This window comes from Dasypus novemcinctus, chromosome 10 (assembly GCF_030445035.2).
Source record: "Dasypus novemcinctus isolate mDasNov1 chromosome 10, mDasNov1.1.hap2, whole genome shotgun sequence".
Taxonomy (NCBI): Eukaryota; Metazoa; Chordata; class Mammalia; order Cingulata; family Dasypodidae; genus Dasypus; species Dasypus novemcinctus.
Genome location: NC_080682.1, coordinates 106,940,786 through 106,962,819, shown reverse-complemented (window position 1 = coordinate 106,962,819; position 22,034 = coordinate 106,940,786). Strand labels below are relative to the sequence as shown.

Below are 22,034 nucleotides of genomic sequence, written 5' to 3'. Positions count from 1 at the left end.
AAATGTGAAATGTCAACCCTCACTCTAAACTTCCCCTGTTCAGAGCATCAAATGAAGACTTTATTGGGTTTTATAGTGGCTTCCTGATTTTGGTAGTCCATTGAAGAAGGGAGTTTGAAAGTTGTTGTATACCATTAATGATTGTCTGCCCATGAAATGCCATGATTGTTTATGAAAAGTATCTTGAATAAAAGCTGGATACAGTTTGAAAAAAAAAGAACTTGAATGAGATATAAAACCAACTAGACTTAGAAATATATATAACACTGCACCCAACCAAAACAAACTATACGTTGTACTCAAGTGTATATGGATCATTCTCAAAGGTAGAACATATGCTGGGTCACAAAACAAGTCTCAGTAAATTCAAAATATTGAAATCATGCAATGTATACTCTCCAAACACAATGGAATGAAGCTAGAAATCAATTACAGAGGGAGAAAAGCAAAATTTGTAATATGTACAAATTAAACAATACACTCTTAAACAACCAATGGGTAGAGGAAAACAGAAATGAAATTATGAAATAAATTGAGGCAAATGAAAAAGAAAATATAATATACCCAAAATTATGGGATGCAGTGAAAGCAGTGCTGAGAGGGAAATTTATAGCTCTAAATGCTTCTATTAAAAAAAATAAAGACTTCAAATCAGAGACCTAACCTCAAAACTGGAAGAACTAGAAAAAGAAGAGCAAACTAAACCCAAAGTGAGCAGAAGAAAGGAAGTAACAAAGATTAGAGCAGAGATAAGTGAAATAGAAAAAAAAGAAAATTGAAAAAAACCAAGTTGGTTCTTTGAGAAAATCAACAAAATTGACAAACTTTTTTTCTAGACTGACCAAAAAAAAGGGCACACAAATAACAAAAATCAGAAATGAAAAGGGAGATATTACTACTAACCACACTGAAATAAAAACATATCTAATAAGGGTTTAACATACAGGATAATAAAGAGAGCCTACAAATCAATGATAAAAAAAGGCAATCCAATTTAAAAACAGGCAAAAGACATGAATAGACATTTCTCCAAAGAGGAAGTACAAATGGTTTAAAAGCACATGAAAAGATGATTGACATTACTAGCTATTAGAGAAATGCAAAGCAGAATTACAATGAGATATTTCACACCTACAAGAGTGGATGCAACTTAGAAAACAGAAAACTACAAGTGTTGGAGATGATGTAGAAAAATAGGAACACTCACTCACTGATGGTGGGGAATGTGGAATAGTACATTCCCATGTGGAAGACAGTTTGGCAGTTCCTCAGGAAGCTAAATATAGAACTGCCATATGATTCATCAATCCTGCTACTAGGTATATACTCAGAAGAACGGAAAGCAGAGACACAAAAAAACATTTGCACACTGATATTTACAGCAGCATTATTCACAACTGCCAAAAGATGGAAGCAGCCCAAATGTCCATCAACTGAAGAATGGATAAACAAAATGTGGTATATACCTAGATGGAACATTATTGAGCTATAAGAAGAAATGAAGTCTTGATGCACATGACAACATGGATGAAGCTATGTTGAGTGAAATAAGTGAGACATAAAAGGACAAATATTGTATGATCTAATATGAACTAAATATAACAAGCAAACTTAAAGAGTTAATGTATCTAGAATACAGGTCTCCAGAATATAGAATGGGGATCTGATGCTTAATTTGTGCAGAATTTGTATAAAGTTGAATGTAAATGTTTGGAAATTGAGAGAGGTGATGGTAGCACATTATAGTGAGTGTTACTGTGGTTGAAAAGGAAAGTTTAGACTCATGTATATCACTAGAAGGAAAGCTAAAAGGAAGAAACATGGGACTGTATAACATAATGAACACTGTTGTGGATGATAAGCACAGTCAATAATACAAATATAAGAATGCTCTTCCATGAATTAGAATAAATGCATACTACTACAAGGTTTTAATAATAGGGTGGTATAGGGGAAAAAATACACCTACAACAAACTATGAACTGTAACAAACAGTAATATATTCTCTCATCACAGCTGCAAAAATTAAACATTATGCTAAGTGAAAGAAACCAGACACAAAGTACTACTCACTGCTTACTCCACTTATATAAAATATAAGTGTAAATAAATTTATAAAGACGGAATTAGATTAGCATTATGTACAGCAGGGAAGGGTAGAGGAATTGAGAGGTTAACTGCTGAAAGGAAGGGGAGCTTTTATTTTCATAGTAAAGAAAATGCTCTAAAATTGATTGTGGTGATAATGTACATCTCTGTAATTTCTTTCCAAAACTAGTGAATGTACACTTTAGATGGACTGCATGTTATGTGAATATATTGCAATAAAATTTATTTAAAAAAAAAAAAAGAGAGAAACTAAACAGATAATGACAAATGCAATACATGATCCTGAATGGATCTGATCTCCATCAGATGATACTGATAGAGAAGAAAATGCCAAAAACGACATTATTGGTACATATGAAAAAATTTGAATATAGACTGTAAACTTTATATCAATGTTAAATTGCTTAAACTTGATAACTATTTAAAGGGATTAGTTAAGTGAATATCCTTGTTCTTAGGAAATGTACTTATAAGTATTAAGTGTTCAAGATATATTATTCAGTCTACTCCCAAATGTTTAGAAAATAGATTAAGAGGGAGAGAGACAGAGACAACGGATTAGATGAAAGAAAGAGAGAGAGAGGGAGAAACAGCAAATGTGGCAAAATGTTAAAAGTTAGTGGATATAGTTACCTGGGTGTGGAGTAAAGTTGGGGTTTGTATTTCTGCAATTGTCCTGCAAAACTGAAATTATTTCAAAATAAAAAGGTAAAAAAAGGTGTCAGTACCACCCAAAAAGCAATTTACAGATTCAGTGCAATCTCAATCAAAATTCCAACAACCATTTTTGCAGAAATGGAAAAACCAATCATCAAATTTATGTGGAAGGATGGGCCCCAAACAGGTAAAGCTATCTTCAAAAAGACTGAAGTTGGAGGACTCACATTTCCTGATTTTAACACATATTACAAAACCACAATAATCTAAACAGCATGTTACAGGCACAAGGACAGACATATAGGACAATGGAATAAAACTGAGAGCTTAGAAAACAACCCTCACACTTATGGCCAATCGCTTTTTGACAAGGCGGCAAAACTACTCAATTGGGAAAGAACAGTCACATTAAAAAATGGTGCTGGGATAAACTGGATCTCCATTTGCAAAACAAAAATGGGGCGGGAGGGAACTACTACCTTACACCATATATAAAAATCAACTCAAAATGGATCAAAGACCGAAATGTAACCACTAGAACTATCAAACTCTTAGAAAAAAACATAGAGAAGCATCTTCAGAACCTTGTGTTAGGCAATGTTTTCTTGGACTTTATACCCAAAGCACAAGCAACAAAAGAAAAAATAGATAAATATGGGCCCTCAACAAAATAAAAACTTTGTTCCTCAACATACTTTATTATGAAAGTAAAAAGACAACCCACACAATGAGAGAAAAGACTTGGAAACCACATATATGATAAAGGATTAATATTTAGAATATATAAAGAAACCTTTCAACTTAACAACAAAAAGACAAACAACCCAATCAAATTGGGCAAAAGACTTGAACAGACATCTCTCCAAGGAAGATATACAAATGGCCAGAAAGCACAAGAAAAGGTACTCAATATCATTAGACATTAGGGAACTACGAGTCAAAACCACAATGAGATACCATTTCACACCCTTTAAAATGGCTGTCATTAAAAATAAAAAAGGAAAATTACAAGTGTTGGAGAGGATGTGGAGAAACAGGAACACTCATTCATTGCTGGTGGCAATGTAAAATGGTGAAGCCACTGTGGAAGACAGTTTGGTGGTTCCTCAGAAAACTAAGTGTAGAATTACCATATGATTCAGCAATCCCACTACCAGGTATATACCCAAAAGAATTGAGAGCAGGAACTCAAACGGATATTTGCACACTGATGTTCATAGCAGCATTATTCACAACTGCCAAAAGATGGAAATAATCCAAGTGGCCATCAACCAATGAATGTACAAATAAAATGTGGTATATACATATAATGGAATATTATTCAGCTGTGAAAAGGAATGAAGTCCTTTTACATGTGACAACGTGGATGAATCTCGAAGACATCATGTTAAGTGAAATAAGCCAGACACAAAAGGACAAATATTGTATGAGTTCACTAATTTCAAACAATTAGAATAAGCAAACTCATAGAGTCAGAATCTGGAATAAAGGTTAAATTACCAGGGAATGGAACAGGGATAAGGAATGGGAAGTCAAAACTTAAAATGTACAGGGTTCCTATTTGGAATGATGGAAATGTTTTGGTACTCGAAGGTGGTAATGGTAGCATAACGTTATGAACACAACAGCACTGAAATATATATTAGAATATGATTAAAAGGGAAAACATTAAATTGTTATATGTTTATAAAATAAATTTTTATAAAAATCCATGGAGAGCAGATATGGCTCAAGCAATTGAGCTCCCACCTACCACATGGGAGGTTCTGGGTTTGGTTCCCAGTGCCTCCCAGAGAAGACAAGCAAGACAGCAAGCTGGTGCGATGGGCTGGTATGGTGACCTGATGCAACAAGATGACGCAACAAGGAGACACAAAGTAGAAACACAACAAAAAAGACAACAAAGCAGGGAATGGAGGTGGCTCAAACAATTGAGCACCTCTCTCCCACATGGGAAGTCCCAGGTTCAGATCCCAGTGCCTCCTAAAGAGAAGACAAGCAAGCAACAAGAGCACACAGCGAATGGACAGCAAGAACAGACAGAGAACACAAATAATGGGGGGTGGGGGGGACACATAAATCAAATAAAATCTTAAAAAAAAAAATCCGGGAAACGGACTTGGCCCAGTGGTTAGGGCGTCCGTCTACCACATGGGAGGTCCGCGGTTCAAACCCCGGGCCTCCTTGACCCGTGTGGAGCTAGCCCATGCACAGTGCTGATGCGCGCAAGGAGTGCCCCCCACACAGGGGTGTCCCCCGCATAGCTCCACGCGCAAGGAGTGCACCCATAAGGAGAGCCGCCCAGCGCGAAAGAAAGCGCAGCCTGCCCAGAAATGGCGCCGCCCACACTTCCCGTGCCTGCCGCTGCCGCTGACGACAACAGAAGCAGACAAAGAAACAAGATGGCAGCAAATAGACACAGAGAACAGACAACCAGGGGAGGGGGGGGGAAATTAAATAAATAAATCTTTAAAAAAAAAAAAAATCCATGGAACTATAGCACACAAACAGTGCACCCTAAGTACAACCATGGACTTTAAATTAATAGTACAATTATAAAAATGTGCTATGATCAATTGTATAAAAATGTTCCACACCAAGGTAAGATATTGGTGGTAGAGCAGTGTAGCAGTTTGATATAACTGATGAATTCCAAAAAGAAATATTGGAATGTGTTTGTAAATTGGTCTTTTCCTCTGGGTGTATGAGAGTGTACTGGATTCAGAGGTTTTCCTTTTACTTGATTAAACAATGATTAAGGCTTTGATTGGTTCACGTCACTAGGATGTTGAGTCCCCACCCACCAAGGGGTGGGGACTCATGGAGAAACTGCTCCACAGATAAAGGGAGGTGGGAGTCTTGAGCTGGAGCCCTGAGAAGTAAGCACGCAGAGGAGCTTGGTCATGAGGAAAGAGAGAAAGCCCTGGGAAGAGAAGCAAGCCATTAAATTAATAGTCTATAGGGGGCTTTGTGAAGATGACAGAGCAACTAAGCCCTGAGAGAGGCAACCCTGGGAAGAAAGGAATCCAGGAACCTTACAGATGTCAGCAGCCATATTGCTCCAACACATAACAATAGACTTTGGTGAGAGAATTAACTTGTGCCTTATGGCCTGGTAACTGTAAGCTTCTAGCCCAAAAAAATACGCTTTATAAAAGCCAACAGATTTCTGGTATTTTGCATCAGCACACCTTTGGCTGACTAATACAAGCGATATATAGGAATCCTGTATTTTATGCCTAATTGTTCCATAAACCCACAACTTATTTAATAAAGAAAAAAAATTAAAAGCTTTTGTACAACAAAAAACATCACTAAGAAAGTGAAAAGACAACATACAGAATGGAAGAAAACAGTTACACATCATTTATCTAATATGGTTTTAATATCCAGAATATATCAAGAACTCCTATAACTCAACAAGAAAACAACCCATTTTGAAATGGGCAAAGATCTAGAAAGGACGTGTATGAAAAGATATTCAACATATCCATTAAGGAAATGCAAATCAAGATCGCAAATGAGATACCACTTCACACACACAAGGATGATGGTATGATTAAAATAAGGAAAATAAGTGCTGGCAAGGATATGGAGGAATAAGAACATTATTGCTTTGAGGGCTAAAGAGACCCACGGGAGTTATGGTCATGGCCGATGGGGTTAACTACCAGGGCAGATGGCCCCTCTTTGGAAATGGTGTTTATGTGTGATGAATCTGGACACAGATGGGATCTCCCTTCATAAGACTTTCATGCCAATGTGCTGGAGGTGCAGTTAATGTTGGGGTTTAAGATATATTTAGGGGATTTGAATCTCTGGACTGACAATGTGATAGCCAGATCCTGAGCCTCAACAGACTCCAGCACCTACAATCTGATTTATTGGACTTACCACACTCAGCTAAGATGGAGTTGAAGAAGGACAACCACCACACCATGGAGCCTAGAGTGATTACAACTGAAAATGGGAGGATTGCATCCAGCATCCAGGTGGAATCTGACCCTCCTCTTGACATAGAGGTGCAATGGACACAACCAATCCAATGTCCACATAGAAGAGGTGGCATTGGAATGGGAAAAGTGGACATAGTGGACGAAGGGTATGGGGAAAGGCAGGAAGAGATGAGAGGTGGAGGCGTCTTTGGGACATGGAGCTGCCCTGGATGGTACTTCAGAGGCAATCACCGGACATTGTAAATCCTCACAGGGCCCACTGGATGGAATGGAGGAGAGTATGGGCTATGATGTGAACCAATGTATATGAGGTGCAGAGGGGCCCAAAGATGTACTTACAAAATCCAATGGATGTGTCATGATGATGGGAACGAGTGTTGTTGGGGGGGGGAGAGGGGGGGTGGGGGGATGGGGTTGAATGGGACCTCACATATATTTTTAATGTAATATTATTACAAAGTCAATAAAAAATAAAAAAATTAAAAAAAAAAAAACAACAAAAACAGAACATTATTGCATTGTTGGTGGGAAAGTAAAACGGTGCTGCTTCTGTGGAAAAGTTTGATGGTTCCTCATAAAGTTAAGTATCGAATTACCATAGGACCTGGCAATCCCACTTGTTGAAAAATACCCCCAAAGAATTGAAAGCAGGGACTTGAGCAAACATTTGCACATAGATGTTCACAGCAGCATTATTATTCACAAGAGCCAAAAGGTGAAAGCAATCCAATAATCCAAGTGCCCATCAGCAGAGGAATGGATAAAAAAATATATGGTATATACATATAACGGAATGAGTCATTTCTAGAACGGAATGAAGTTCTGATACATGCTATAACATGGCTGAATCTTGAAGATAAGATGTTGAGTGAAATAAGCCACACACAAATGGACAGATATTGTATGATTTTGTGTATATGAAATAACTAGAATATGTAATTTCATAGAGCCAGAAATCAGATTACAGGTTACTGAAAGGATAGCGGTGTCATTAATGTGGGTGGAAATGGGGAGTTAACGCTTAATGGATATGGAGTTTTCTGTCTGGGGTGATGAAAAAGTTTTGGTAATGGATGGTCGTGATAGTAGCAGAGCATTGCAAATTTAATTAATACCACTGAATTGGAGAGTTGAAAGTGGTTAAAATTGGAAATTTCATGCTGTATATTTAACATAATAAATTTTTAACAATAATGAGACTAAGTCTATATAACCAAAAGAAAAACTCTAGCTTTCTCCTTTCTGTGCTTCCCAGGCAAGAAAATGAAAGATTTCTTTCTGAGAATTCTGACCAGCCCAAAAGAAAATATCCACAGTTACTGACATTTGGAAGTCTGCCACTGAAAAGGGCAAGCCCTGACCAAGCACCAGCTTCCAATTAGTTTTTTAGAGCTTCATGAATATACACAGAGAGCCAAGAATCATGTGACATTTGAGAAAAGTCTCAAACATGAACAATATAACACGCACATGTGCATGAAAAAAACAAAAATGAGATATTTTAGGGAAGGAAAGAAAATCTAAAAGAAACTCAGAGAGATAGGATTCATGAAACAAGAACAGGATGCTATAATAGTAAAACTCAGAGAATAAGAATAACCCTTGAAAATTAAAAATATAGAGGCTGAAATAAAAAATTTTAATTCAGTAAAACTTGTTTCCTAGAGATGAAAAAGTTTGGAAATAGATAGTGGTGATGATTGTAAAACATCGTGAATGTAATTAATGTACATAAGTGTATGTTTTAAAATGGCAAATTTTATGTTAATATTTTACCACAATAAAATTAAAAATAAAAACAAAATTTAAAAACAAACAAAACAGATTGAGCATTTACTATGTGCCTGGTTATGGCTTAGCACTTTACATGGGGTATCTCACTTTAATCCTCACACCATTCCTATGAGCAAATTTATAGAAAAGAAAACTGAGGCTTAGCCACTTGCCTAAGGACCTACAGCTAGAGAGGGGGAGAAAAAATTTGTTCCTGGTCTATGGATCATTCTCCTGCACTTTGACCTAGTGTGGCATCAGCCTTTAGGAATCCCACTGTTTTCCAATTGTTGAGCATGTCATCCCTGTTAAGCTCTGGAGGATGTCCCTTCAGACCTGGTACCTTACAGTTTACCATAACAATCTTCTCTTGACTACATATTTTATTATACCCATTAGTTTGCAAACGAGACAGATTTCACCCACCCAGATATGAATGTGGTGGTAATTTAGGTTAAATCTCAAGAAAAAAATTTTGTAATCAAGGAACTTATTTAAAAAGAATTTTTTACTAATATTCATGTTGTATTGCTCATTTCACTAAATAAGGCAGGATTTTAGTAATCAAACATGTCTAGATTTATAGCCTTTTAAAACTGACTAAGTTGCCTATAGGTGGCCAAACTGGGCCCTAATTCCTCAGTGCTTCTCTGCAGATTTCAAGATATTAATCACTTTTGCCCTGCATGATACAGACCTGGATACCTTTAGAAAAATTCAGTTGCAGCCTGAGATCCCTGGAAGGTTCCTTGCAAAATTCCCCAGAGTAGGATTCCAGAGTGCTGGGGTTAGGTCATTCTTTTCTCACCTGCCTGATAAGGTATCCATCCTTTTTACTATGCTATATGTAGCATAGTATAGCTTTTATGGAATGTCTATTATATGCCAAACCAATAATACATGCTAAGTACTAATAACACAATGATAGACCCATCCCTGTCCTACTAGAGGGTACAGTCTAAGATAAACTAAAGAGATTAAAGGAGAGTGGATGTGGCTCAAGCAGTTGATCACCTACTTCCCACACGGGAGGTTCCGGCCTCCTGAAAACAAAAGCAAACAACAAGCAAACAAACGAAAAAATCAACTCAGGGAAGCCGATGTGACTCAATGGTAGAGCATCAGCTTCCCACATAAAAAGTCCAGGGTTGAATCCCCAGCACTGATACATCAAAATAAAATAAAAATTTTAACTTTAAAAAAATAAAAAAGAGATTTAAAACATACATATATTTTGACAGAAGTACAAGTATCTTACTGAAGGACAACCAACACAGACTAGGGCTGAGGAAAGGGAAATGAGGAGCAAGAAATCAACCAAACCAAATTATTTAGGACCATTTAGGTATTAGGTGTAAAACTTGGATTCTGATCTTAGGGCGAGGGGGAGCCATCGCAACGTGCTAAACCGAAGAGGAGACAAAGCAGACGTACATTTTAGAAACACCACCCTGGCTACTGTGGAGAAAAGATTAGAGCAGAGCCAGATCATAGGTAAAAATTAGCCAGGAAAACATTATAATAAACTAGAATCAATGGCTTCAAATTTCTTAAATGTTCTCCCCATTCAATACTTATAACACTCAAATATACTGCTAGTACTTTGTGCCAGAAACAAATGGACTTAAAAGTGCTTTACAAGTTCCATCTCATTAAATCCTTACCTAACTCTAAGAGCTAGGTATCATTATTATGCTGTTTTTACAGATGAGAAAAGTAAGGTACACAGAGATTGATTAATTTGGCCTAGGTCTCACAGCTGGTTACTAAAGAAGATGGAATTCAAACCCAGTAGTCTGGGCCAGCAGCCAAAGCCAGAAATTGGAGCAAATTCAGCTCAATGCCTTTGTACTGGGTTAAATAGTGTACTCCAGAAATTCATATCCACTGGTACCTGTGATTGTGATCTTATTTGGAAACAGAGCCTTTGTAGATTTAACTAGTTAAAATGAGATCATACTGGACTAGGGTGGTCCCTAAATGCAATATGACTGGTCTCTTAATAAGAAGGAAATCTGGATACAGATACACAGACATAGAAGAAATATGGCCATGTGAAGATGATGGCAGAGATATGACTAATGCAGCTATAAGCCAAGGAACGCCAAGGATTGCCAACAACCAACACCATAAATAAAACTGTTGGAACACAGCCATATGCATTCATTTACATATTGTTCATAGATGCTTTTATACCACAAAGCAGAACTGAGTCACTACAAAGGAGACTTTTTGACCCACCAAGTCAAAAATATTTATATTCTGGTCCTTTACAGAAAAAGTTTACCAACCCCTGTTCCAGGCCCACAGCTCCAAGTTCTCAGCCCCTATACTGCCTCTCCAAATAAAAAATGTTTCAGCATACATCCCCATATGTGTATGTTTATTTTAATTACATGCAAATACTACTGCACTAACATATTAAATGATGTATTTAGTTTTCAATATATTTTAATTTCACAAATTATATAGTCCATATATAATTTGTCCATAACTTATAGTCCATAACTTTGCACCTACTAAATAGCTCCATCTCAATAAATAGGTTGAAGATATTTTTGCTGCTGTTTAGAGCTTATTCTTTAATGGAAGAAATTTAAAATATTTCAAACTTTTATGGGGAGGAAAGGAGTATAACACAAGCTGTGAAACGAGTTGTAGACCACTGCTTCAGAACATGATGAACTTATACTCAAATTAGTGTTAGAGCATTTCAATTTACTTTAATATCTAGAAAAATCAGTGCTTTACATCTTCTATCTGTTTCCTAGACTCTCAGTTGACATTAACACTTATAGAAAGGTCTAATGGGTGACTATATCTCATGCTGCCACAGAAATAATGTATTTTGGAATGAACTAGAACTATTCTCAGCTTCCCATTCCACAGAATCCAGAAATCACAGTAAATGATCTTTTGCATACAAGGTCAAAGCCATGACTTATACTTGAGCAATCACATAATTAGTATCAAAGCAACTGATTTGCTCTTATAATTCTTACTTAAGTTTAAGGAAATCATATTGATGATACACACTCTCTTCACTTTAAATTCTAAAACAACTTTCAAATGTTTGATTTAGAATTAAGCTTATCTAAATATATTAAAATAACATTTTATAAATTTTCTCCTTTAAATAATATCAGATGTTTAAAATTACTTCAAATGGGTTTTAAATTATTATATGCATTACACAGAAATTAATATTAAATTAATTGCAGGCATTCAAATTTACACATAAATTGAATCAGCAGATACTGCATAAATTATATGTTTAGCTGCCAAGCTAAAAACCTGGGATGAAGGAGAAGGTACTCACCTATTTTTTTTTTTAAGATTTATTTATTTCTCTCCCCTTCCCCCCTGCCCCAGTTGTCTGTTCTCTGTGTCTATTTGCTGTGTGTTCTTCTTTGTCTGCTTCTGTTGTTGTCAGCGGCACAGGAATCTGTTTCTTTTTGTTGCGTCATCTTGTTGTGTCAGCTCTCCGTGTGTGTGGCGCCATTCCTGGGCAGGCTGAACTTTCCTTTGCGCTGGGCGGCTCTCCTTACAGGGCGCACTCCTTGCGCATGAGGCTCCCCTACACAGGGGACACCCCAGCATGGCACGGCACTCCTTGCGCGCCATCAGCACTGCGCATGGGCCAGCTCCACACGGGTCAAGGAGGCCTGGGGTTTGAACCTCGGACCTCCCATGTGGTAGACAGATGCCCTAACCACTGGGCCAAGTCCGCTTCCAAGTACTCACTTATGAAAAGTAGAAAGTAAGATCTTTAAGTAAGTTATTGTAAATAGGCCTCCACTGCCCAAAGTAAAAAAAATTGGGAATTCATTTCTGCTTTATATCACCAACTCTCCCTCCTCCAATGATAAGTTTTTTTTTTACTTTACTGAAGTATATCATTCATGCATGAACAAAAACAATAAGTGTATAGTAAAAGTTGTGAACTTACAAAACAAACATGCATAACATTATACAGGGTCCCATACATCACCCCACCACCAACACCTTGCATTGTTGTAAAACATTTGTTACAAATTATGGAAGAATATTGTCAAAATACTACAACTAACTATAGTCCATATCTTACATTTGGTGCATTTTTTTCCCTAACTCACACTATTATTTTTAAAATATATTATTATAGAAGTTGTGAGCTTAAAAAATTATCATACACATGTGTAGAACTCCCCAAAGATGACTTTTTGACTGTCTGCCATTTCTTACCCAAATAAATGGCAGCAATGAAGCAGGTTACTTTGTGTTAGATTTTTTCAAATTCCAAATTTTAAAGAATAATATTATTTAACACACGTCGATTATTATGTGCTATTTCACAATATTTCACTATTTCACAATAACTATATGGTGTTCATTTTACAGAGTAGAAAATTAATACATGGCGATGTTCACACAACACTAACTGGCAGAGTCAGGATGTGAACTTTGGCACTTAGCCACTGCACAGTACTGGCTCTCAACTTAAGGTAAAACATCTACATCATCTCTGTATTATGATGTGTTGACCACCTGTATTTTTCAAAAGTTTGGGATAAACAAAGAAAAGTTGGCTTTCAGATGCAAACAGAGAATAATACCTTCAATTCTTAATTTACTCCAGAAAAAGATAACCTATAACCAAGCTTGCAATTTCAAAGGAAGCAATCAATTATCATTAAAAGCAGATTATCTGTGTATTTTTACACAAATTTGGTAAGATATGGGAAATTTTAAAAATTAATTTATCTTGGAGAATCTTTTTTTATATACTATATTTTAAAATTTCTGATTTCAAATTGTTTTGGCTTTAGGGGAAAGAGCATACATGTGATACATTACAATTATATTTTCTGTCATTCTATTTAAGCCATTAAAAATGTTGACATGGGTCTATATTTATGGAACACTGACATGGATCTATATATACAGAAAGCTTCAAATATAGTGCTAAATTTTTAAAAGGCAGTAAAAAAGGTATCACGCTATATAGTGTGAGCCTACTTTTTTTTTCAAGCCTTTAGCCTAAATTTATAAAAACACTTAAATATGGTCACTAGGTATTGGGATTTTCTTTTTTTTTTTTTTTAAATCTCTATAATCTGAACTTTTTTTAAACAATGAACAAGCAGAAAAAATAAGTCTCACTAATCAGATATTTTAAGAAAATATTTTATTTGTACTATAGCTATAATAGTTGTAGGTGCTCCTGGAATATCCTCTAGTTTGACATTTGAGTAGCATTGAAATGATTTTAATTAAACTGTTCTCTAAACCATAAAATAAATCATACCAATATAGTAATCTTAAACTATTGATCCTCTCTTCTCATAAATAAGACAGGGAAAGATAGCAAATAGTAGAAAAAATCTGAATAATCTGATATTTTAATTAAATTTGATCAAGCTTTGAATTTCCCAAATGTATTATTTTCTGTGAAAAGTATGTTATTTGATAAAGCTGTTTCACCTAAACAGAAGGGAAAAACAACCATGTATAATATTTTTAGATTTTGCCCATCTTACAAGCTAATTGCTCTTTCCTCATGCAGTCAATATTAAGTCTATTTCCAGCGAAAAGTGGAAAACTTACTCGAGAGTTTTTCCTCCTCAGTATGATACAGTTTACTTGCTCTTAAAAGATATACTATGAAATTCTGTACCTATTTTCTGCATCTACAAAGAAGCAAAGCAGCATATTCCAAAAGTGGGCGTTTCCTTAAAGATTATATCATAATCTTTCAGAGGAAAGAAGAAAAAATAGCAAATGGTATATAGCAAAAAGAACCCTAGAAATCTTAAAATACATCTCACTCAATCATGAGACAGTTGCACAGCTTAGAAAATAAGTTTCTAAGTCCCTTAGAAATAAAGGGGAAAGAGGATGTGGCTCAAGTGATAGGGCCACTGCCTACCATATGGGAGGACCTGGGTTCAATCCCTGGGACCTCCTAGTAAAAAAGAGAAAGCCTGCCTGTATGGCAAGCCAGTGCTGTGTGGCGAGCCAAGTGCCTGCGGGGCAAGTGCCCTCATGAGTACCTGCGCGGCGAGCCGAGTGCCCATGTCTGCCTGCACAGCAAGCCAGTGCCCATGCAAGTGAGTCCTGCAGCAAGATGATGATGCAAAAAAAGATAGAAGAAGGGGAGAGTCAAGGTGAAGCAAGGGGGAAGGGGAGAGATGGGAAGAAAAACAGAGAAGACAAAAAGAGAAATAGATACAGAAAGTCATACAGCAAATGGACACAGACAGCAAAAACAGCAGGGCGGGGGCAGAGGAGGGGTGGCGGAGTGGGCGGGGAGGGAAAAAAGTATTAACTTAAAAAAAAAGAAAGAAGGGGCTTAGAAATTAATGACCAACAATACAATTCAATAAGCATTTGGTGAGTACCTATGTGAAAGATATGTTAAATATGGTAGAGAGTTAAAGAGACCAAACAAACAGATCCATTCTGAAAGATTTAATGAGGGGGGAGGAATTTAAACATGCAAACACCCTGCTTCTTCTGTAGTGTAACAGAACATATTTTAAACTTTCCAAGTAAATACAATGTTCTTTTAAGAATAAGTAAATATTATTGGAATTGTAGTTGGTGCTGAGTTTAAGATATATGTAGGGGATTTGAATCTCTGGACTGATAATATGACACCCAGGCCCAGAGCCTCAACTGACTTCAGCTCCTACACTTTGACTTATTGGACTTACTCCACTCAGCCAACATGGAGTTGAAGAAGGTCAACCACCACAACATGGAGCCTAGAGTGTCTACAACTAGAAGCGGGAAGAGTGCATCCAGTACCCATGTGCAATCTAAGCCCTCACTTGACATAGGTGTGCAATGGACACAACCAATCCAATGTCCACAGAGGAAATGTGAAATGGGTGTGGGAACGGTAGCCATGGGGGCTGCTGGGTGTGGGGAACGGGAGGAAGAGATGAGATGTGGAGGCGTTTTCGGGACGTGGAGTTGTCCTGGATAGTGCTTCACGGACAATTACGGGACACTGTAGAACCCCCCGGGGCCCGCTGGATGGAGCGTGGGGGAGTCTGGGCTGTGATGTGGACCGTTGACTATGGGGTGCGGTGATGCTCGGAGATGGACTTGCCAGGTGCAGTGGATGTGTCGCAATGGTGGGAGGGAGTGTTGCTGTGGGGGGGGGTGGGGGGGCGGGGGCGGTGGGGTTGAATGGGACCTCATATATTTTTTTTAATGTAATTAAAAAATAATAATAATAAATAAATATTTTAAAAAAAAAGAATAAGTAAATAAAAATAATAAGGGAAAATCCAGCTGAAGATTCTGCTCACAAGGCATTGCATAGCCAGTGAAATATTCAAGTTCTAATAAAGTAAATCAAATTTAACAGTCTAAGGCAGAAAAATAATAAAAGGAATAAAAATATCATTTCAAAGATAATTAGGTCCAAAAAGTTTAGTTACCTTTAAAAACTCCCTTCACAAAAGTAATGACTTTCACAGAGTTAAAATCTAGAATATAGGTTACCAGGGGATGGAGGGGGATAGGAAATGGTAAGTTAAGGTTTAAAATGTATAGGGTTCCTATTTGGAGAAATGGAAATGTTTTGGTACTGGATGGTGGTGGTGGTGGTGGCACAGCACTGTGAACATAATTAACAGCACTGATATATGTAGATAGATATATAGATAGATATATCACTGAATGTGATTAGATGGGGAAATGTTAGTATACATTGTAACAATAAAAATTTTTAAAAATCCATGGAACCACACTACGCAAACAGTGAATTCTAAATTAAACCATGGACTATATATAGTCAATAGTACAATTATAAAAATGTCCTATCATGAATTGTAACAAATGTTCCACACCAATGCAAGACGTTAATAACAGGGTGGTATATGGGAATCATTATGCATGATTGTTCTGTACACCCACAACTTCTCTAATAACATTTTCTTAAAAGTTAATGACTGCCTCATAGAGCCAATACTCACTTTAGTAATCCACTAACCACATCTGATTACTCTGTTCTCTGACTAAGGACTAAGAACTGCATGTTTACTACTTGAATAATTCAGCCAGCAATGGGGAGAAAATACTTTTCAAAAAACAAACCAATGGGGAGGGAGAAAAAAGAAAATGCTAGGTCAGCCAATCAATTCCAAGAAAACCTAAAGCATGCCTGTGATCTGTGGAATTATTAAAAGCAGTTGATCTTTCCCACTACAGAAACCAGGGAGATAAGTAAGTTGTGGCAGTTTGATATTATTTATAAATTCCAAAAAGAGATATAGATTACGTTTGTAACTGGTCTGTTCCTCCAGGCATAATAACCCTTCGATTTTATCAGCTGAGAGGTCTGATTAAATTAGGTTAAGAATAGGGCTTAGATTTAAACCATGTCATTAGAGTGCAACTCAGCAATGAGTCCCAGCCCCCTTGGTGGGCTGATAAAAACAGACTCTCACATGGAAGGAGACAAACAGAGAAGAAGAATACAGAGGAGAGAACTTGATCCTGGAGTCCCGGACAGCTGAGCAATTCATCTGACAGTTTACAGCTGACCTTGTGAAAAGACCAGAGCAATTGAGCCCAGAAAGAAATGAGCACCTGAGGAAGAGAGATGAGCCCTATACCAGCCTACAGCTGAGATAAGAAGAAGCTGGGACCACGGAGCCTTGAAAGGAAAGAGGAAGGCTGACCCCTTGCAGATATTGCCCGCCATCTTGCTTCAACAGATGGGAACAGACTTTTGGTGGCTTAAGTTGGCCTCATGACTGTAAGCTTCTATCCCAAATAAAGATTCTTTATAAAAGCCAACCAATTTCTGGTACTTTACATCAGCACCCCTTTGGCTGACTAATACAGTAGATGAGAAGCAAAGGTTGTATTTCCCCTTACCTTCAAACCTTTCAGAGTCCAATGAGTCAAAGATGACAAATTAAGGTCATGCTGGATTATGTGTTTCCCAACTCTACCATAAAGGAACTATTATCTATTACTTAATCCACATGGTCAAAGTTAAGGACATAACAAACTCTATGAGCAGAAGAAACAATGATGTAAATAAAAAGCTTAATCCAACTAATAAATAGAATTTACAGAGATGAATAAATCAATTTCAAAAAACAAAACTGTCAGTTTCATATAGAATGGAAACATATAACTAGATCAACATTGAAATACTTTGACCCCCCAAAATTTCTTTTTCATTTCAACATGCATTTACTGCAAACTTTTATGTAACAAGAATGAATAAAACAAAATTCTTGCCCTCATGCAGTATGTCAAGATGGAAGACTGAGTGCATGCTAATACTCCCCTTTCACTTAAAACCCCATAAAACATCAGAAAACTTGTATTTTAATAGCATAAATCTAGAACAGCACAGAAAAACAAAGCATGCCAGTAGCAGTCAAGATCAGAAGTACTCAAAAGATGGAAAGCAGACTCGTTTTCACATCTAAAGGTTTTACATAAGCAATTCATGGAAAGCATACAAATGGTCAATAAACATAAGATGCTCCTTCTCTCTTGTAATATAGGAAATTTCAATTAAAACAATGAACATATTAGAAAGTAGTGAGCAGATTTGAAAAATACGATATCATCCAACCTGTTTCAAGTATATAATTCAATAATTTTTAGTAAATTTACCAAGTTGTGGAATATTCTGTAAGTCAGTTTTAGAACACCCCCCTATAAGATCCCTCATGCCATTTACTATTAATTCCTGTTCCCACGCCCTGCTCCAGCAACCACCAATCTACTATTTGTCTCTATAGATTTGCCTATTCTGGACATTTTATAGAAATGGAATCACACAGTATGTGGTTTCTTATGTGTTGCTTCTTTCACTTAGCATATTTTTGAGGTCTGTCCATGTCGTAGCATATATCAGTCATTCATTCCATTTTATTGCTAAATAGTATTCTGTTGTGTGGATATACTAATTAATGTGGTTTTTGTTGTTATTGTTGTTTTAACATACTGGGGCCAGGATTGAACCTGGGACCTCTTATGTGGGAAGCTGGCACTCAACCACTGAGCCTATTGGTTCCCCTGAGTTGGTTTTTTTGTTTGTTTGTTTCTTGTCTTTTTGTTTTTAAGAGGCATTGAGAACCGAACCTGGGACCTCCCATGTGGGAAGCAGGTGCTCAACCGCTTAAGCCACATCTGTTCCCCTTAATGCCTTTGGATTTTATGACCTGGAGTTCCCATTTCCAGGTTATACAACAGATGCAGGATAACTTGGTGCTTGGGAGTAAGGAAGAAGCTAACTTTTATTTAACCCAATCGATACGAGTATTTCTCAAATCCAAACCAGTTTATAGATGAGACTGCCCTAGCTTCATTAGATGATAGCATTATGCCATCAAATCCTTTTCGAATCATTTTTTCATCCCTTCCCTCTTAACAGGAACAAGGTTTCATGCTCTCTCCTAAAGCTTATTAAAATCTCTACTCTTACTATGCCTTCTGCTTTATCCTTTTTCTACTCCAAAGTCCTTATTTTCTCTCTTTAAGATTACCTTCAAAATGATAGCTTTAAAATTTCCATATTCTAAAAGTTTTTGAAAAACTTATTAGAAGTAAATATCTGAATATTCTGGAATTTTATTTAAGAGGTATCTGTGGGTCCCTGAAAGTAATTTCTTCCTATGTAGAAAAAGCTTTGTAAGTGATTAAAAAAATAAACAAACCACAATACAAATACAAATGGAGCATGAGGATACAAATCAACATTTGACACACTTATTTAAAAGGGAAGGTCAGAGAATGTATAATAAGTATACGTTTCTACTACCTTTTCTCTTTAACATGACCTTATTAAATACCAATTTTTCATCTACAACATTATTTCCTTGTCTGTTTTATGATAATGCCTGATTCAGATTCAGTGGATTATTTATCTTTATAAAATATTAAATATCTACATACAGAATGATTACCTAATCAATTATATAGGTAAATGAGGGATGGTGGTACAGGGAGAGGACTGGGAAAGAATGATACAAATCCAGTCATCACCATCCTTTTTGAAATCTCAATTTTCTAGGTAATTCCCAGACAATTAGCTTGAAAATGTCAAAAATAAGATGATAAGGGCACAGCCAGAAGCTTTCCCATGGTGAACATTTTCTAATTAGGAAATTATTTCACTTCCCCCTTATTGGTCTAAGTCATAGTTCTGGAGTACTTAGAATGAAAGCAATAAAAGACAACACCAGCTACATGTATTTAGAGGAATCTTACAAGATAAGGAAAAATAATATAAGCTATTATTATTAAAGGCATGTGTTAAAGGTGCCAAGAATATCTTTCTTGGTGTCCAATTATCGGAGCAGGTATGTGATAGGAGGCCTTGTAAGCTACATTTGCATCTTTGAAAGGACAGCTGAAAAGGGTTTCTCAGTCTAGGTTTGCTCTACCTTCATTTAAGCCACCCAGTTCTAACTGGGTGGGTTTATAAGGTAATGTGAGAGAAAGACAGGCTCTGTATAGTAAATAAGAAAAAGATAAATCAAAACTCCCTCTAAGCATCCCTTAACACCATTATTTCCATTTACTTTTAAGAAAATAAATGCCATGATAATACGTATACTATACCTTTCTCAGGCTTTCATATTCCTCACGAAGTTCCCCAGGCTTGCTTAATTTGATTGGTGCTCTGAAAATAAACTCTAGAGGAAAGAAAAAAACAACAACAACACTTATTAATGGACATCCCCAGAAAGAAACGAAGAATGTGTCTACTGTGCCCCACACATTATACACCACATAAAAAGTTGCGGCCATCTTCCTTTGAATATTAATTCACTTAACAAATATTTTTTAAAGTTTAAGCTCTGGGAAGAAGCACTGAACAAATGAACTTACAATCTTGTGGAAACAAACAGACAATAAACAAGTATAAGCATATAATACAAATGGCGGTACCAAGTGCTATGGAGGAAAATAAATGCATGTGGGGGTGGAGGGGCCTCTCTGATACGTAACATGTCAAAAGACCTGAAGGAAAGTCAAACTAAAGCTATTTCATATTTTAAATGAGTTGAAGTTTGATTCATAATACTGCATTTTTCTATTTCTTTCTAAACACTGCCACCAGAGTATTTTCCTAAAATCAAGTATTACCTCATTTTTATCCTACTGGCCTATGGAATACAGTCAAAACCTTCACCATGCCATTCATAGTTCTCCAGAGATTGATCACAATGTTTCCTTTCTATAGCACTGCATCTCTCCTCCCCCTTCTGTCAAGCCACAATATTATTTACAGACAACACTAAATCGCACTCCATGAAGCCTTTATCAGTTTATAGTCCCAAAAGCCTCACACCTTTTCCAACACAGTGAGTGCTGAAAGTTTTTGAGCTTTGTCATTCTAATAAGTGAAGTTTTTTAAAGGAAATAATTTCACTTCCTTTATGAGTGAAATTGAGTATTTTCATATATCCAAGAGTAATTTTCATTTCCTTTGATGTGAAACACTTGTTTTCTTTATTCCTTCTTCCACTGAGTCAACTTTTTCTTCTTGATTTGTTAACTCTCTCTATATACAAGCAAAATTAGTCCTATGTCACATGAATAGCAACACTTTTTCTGGTTTATCATTTCTCTTGACTTTACTTCTGGTGGCTATTTCTCTGGTGGCTATTTCTATATAGTATAGTAATGAAACTTTTCTTTTATGGCTTCTGCCTTCTCTATATCTGCCTTCTCTATATGGAAAGACCTTCCTCAGGCAAAGATAAAATAACAAATTTTACCATAGTTTCTTTTGGTAGAAAAAAATTTTTCCTTATATTTACTTTTAAAAATTCCAAATCTTTATTTTTATTTTGGGACAGGCCTATAAACAATCTACTATAAAACACAAGAAACCCAAAATATTTTAGTGATAGCCTGGTAGAAAATGCTGTAATTTTTACTTACTGTTGGAGAATTTGCTTTCTCTAAGATGATTCTTGCTGACATTTAATTTAGTACAAAATGTCCCAAGGGCTTAACATCTTTATTATATGGTGTAAATAATATAAAAAATTAAAAGCCTGATCCCCCAACAAAGAAGCTTCAGAGCTTTGAATAAGTCAGTTTCAATTTCCTTTTCTGTAAAATCAGAATAATATCTATCATGACAAGTTATTAAGAGGCTCAAATGAAAGTAAAAACACCTGGTAAACTATTTCAGCCAGTAGTTTGGAATGCACAGTATTTATTAACTATAAAATTGTCTCTGGTGTTGGTGGTATATACTCTTAAAATTTTGGGTTAGTTTGATTTATTTGTAAGTATAATTTATTAAAAATGAAGATAATGATCCAACTGCTTTGATACATATATTATATGAAAAGTTAAATTCACTTTGGGATACTTACTAAGAAACCTCAAATTTCATGTATATGTGTGTGTGTGTGTGTGTGTGTATATATATATATAAAAGACCAAACAGGCACCCAGCATATTAAATGAAATCTGACTTACTTGAGAGTAAACAGTAACATTGGGGGAGAAGGGAGCACCAATTTACATTTACCAAAAGTAATACTGATATATAGCTTA

General features: G+C 36.2%; 1 protein-coding gene across 1 annotated transcript in view; it reads right to left on the bottom strand.

The window, feature by feature from the left end:
- RNF169 (ring finger protein 169) overlaps positions 1–22,034 on the bottom strand; it is a 97,035-nt gene that overhangs the window by 48,821 nt on the left and 26,180 nt on the right. The window contains exon 2 of the mRNA XM_004482657.4: positions 20,079–20,152. Coding sequence (XP_004482714.2) covers positions 20,079–20,152 — 74 coding nt within the window. The remainder of the gene's footprint in view (positions 1–20,078; positions 20,153–22,034) is intronic.